This window comes from Sceloporus undulatus, unplaced genomic scaffold, assembly GCF_019175285.1.
Source record: "Sceloporus undulatus isolate JIND9_A2432 ecotype Alabama unplaced genomic scaffold, SceUnd_v1.1 scaffold_7880, whole genome shotgun sequence".
In the NCBI taxonomy this organism is placed as follows: domain Eukaryota; kingdom Metazoa; phylum Chordata; class Lepidosauria; order Squamata; family Phrynosomatidae; genus Sceloporus; species Sceloporus undulatus.
The window spans coordinates 2142-2863 of NW_024810799.1; the positions used below are offsets into that span (position 1 = coordinate 2142).

The window sequence follows — 722 nt, forward strand, 5'->3', positions numbered from 1 at the left end:
ACCTATCATCAAAAAACTCACACAGGAGAGAAACCCTTTAAATGCCTTGAATGTGGAAAAGGTTTCACTCGGAAGACACACCTCTCTTCTCACCAAGCAACTCACACAGGAGAGAAACCCTTTAAATGCTTGGAGTGTGGAAAAGGTTTCACCCGGAAGACAGACCTCACTCATCACCAAGTGACTCACACAGGAGAGAAGCCCTTTAAATGCCTGGAGTGTGGAAAAACTTATATTAGGAAGGCACAGCTCACCTATCATCAAAAAACTCACACAGGAGAGAAACCCTTTAAATGCCTTGAATGTGGAAAAGGTTTCGCTCAGAAGAGAGACCTCACTCGTCATCAAGTAACTCACACAGGAGAGAAACCCTTTAAATGCCTTGAATGTGGAAAAGGTTTCACTCGGAAGACACACGTCTCTTTTCACCAAGCAACTCACACAGGAGAGAAGCCCTTTAAATGCCTGGAGTGTGGAAAAGGCTTCACTTGGAAGACACAACTCACATATCATCAAAAAAACTCACATGGGAAAGAAACCCTTTAAATGTCTGGAGTGTGGAGAAGACTTCACTTGGAAGACACGTCACCAAGCAACTCACACAGAGAGAAACCATTTAAATGCCGGTAAACAGCGTTCCGTGTAAATATACTTGCCACACGATCACAGAGTTGTTTCTGTCAATGCTTGTTCTTTGCTTTGTAACAGACATGAGGACTGCT

The 722-nt window shown here is 43.5% G+C and overlaps 1 protein-coding gene across 1 annotated transcript in view; it reads left to right on the forward strand.

The window, feature by feature from the left end:
* The window catches only part of LOC121918289 (oocyte zinc finger protein XlCOF6-like), a 2851-nt gene extending 2135 nt beyond the window's left edge, over positions 1 to 716 (forward strand). Inside the window, exons 2-3 of the mRNA XM_042444361.1 lie at positions 26 to 506; positions 583 to 716. Of these exons, the coding sequence (XP_042300295.1) occupies positions 26 to 506; positions 583 to 646 (545 nt within the window). The 3' untranslated portion in view covers positions 647 to 716. The remainder of the gene's footprint in view (positions 1 to 25; positions 507 to 582) is intronic.
* The last annotated feature ends 6 nt before the right edge of the window (positions 717 to 722 follow it).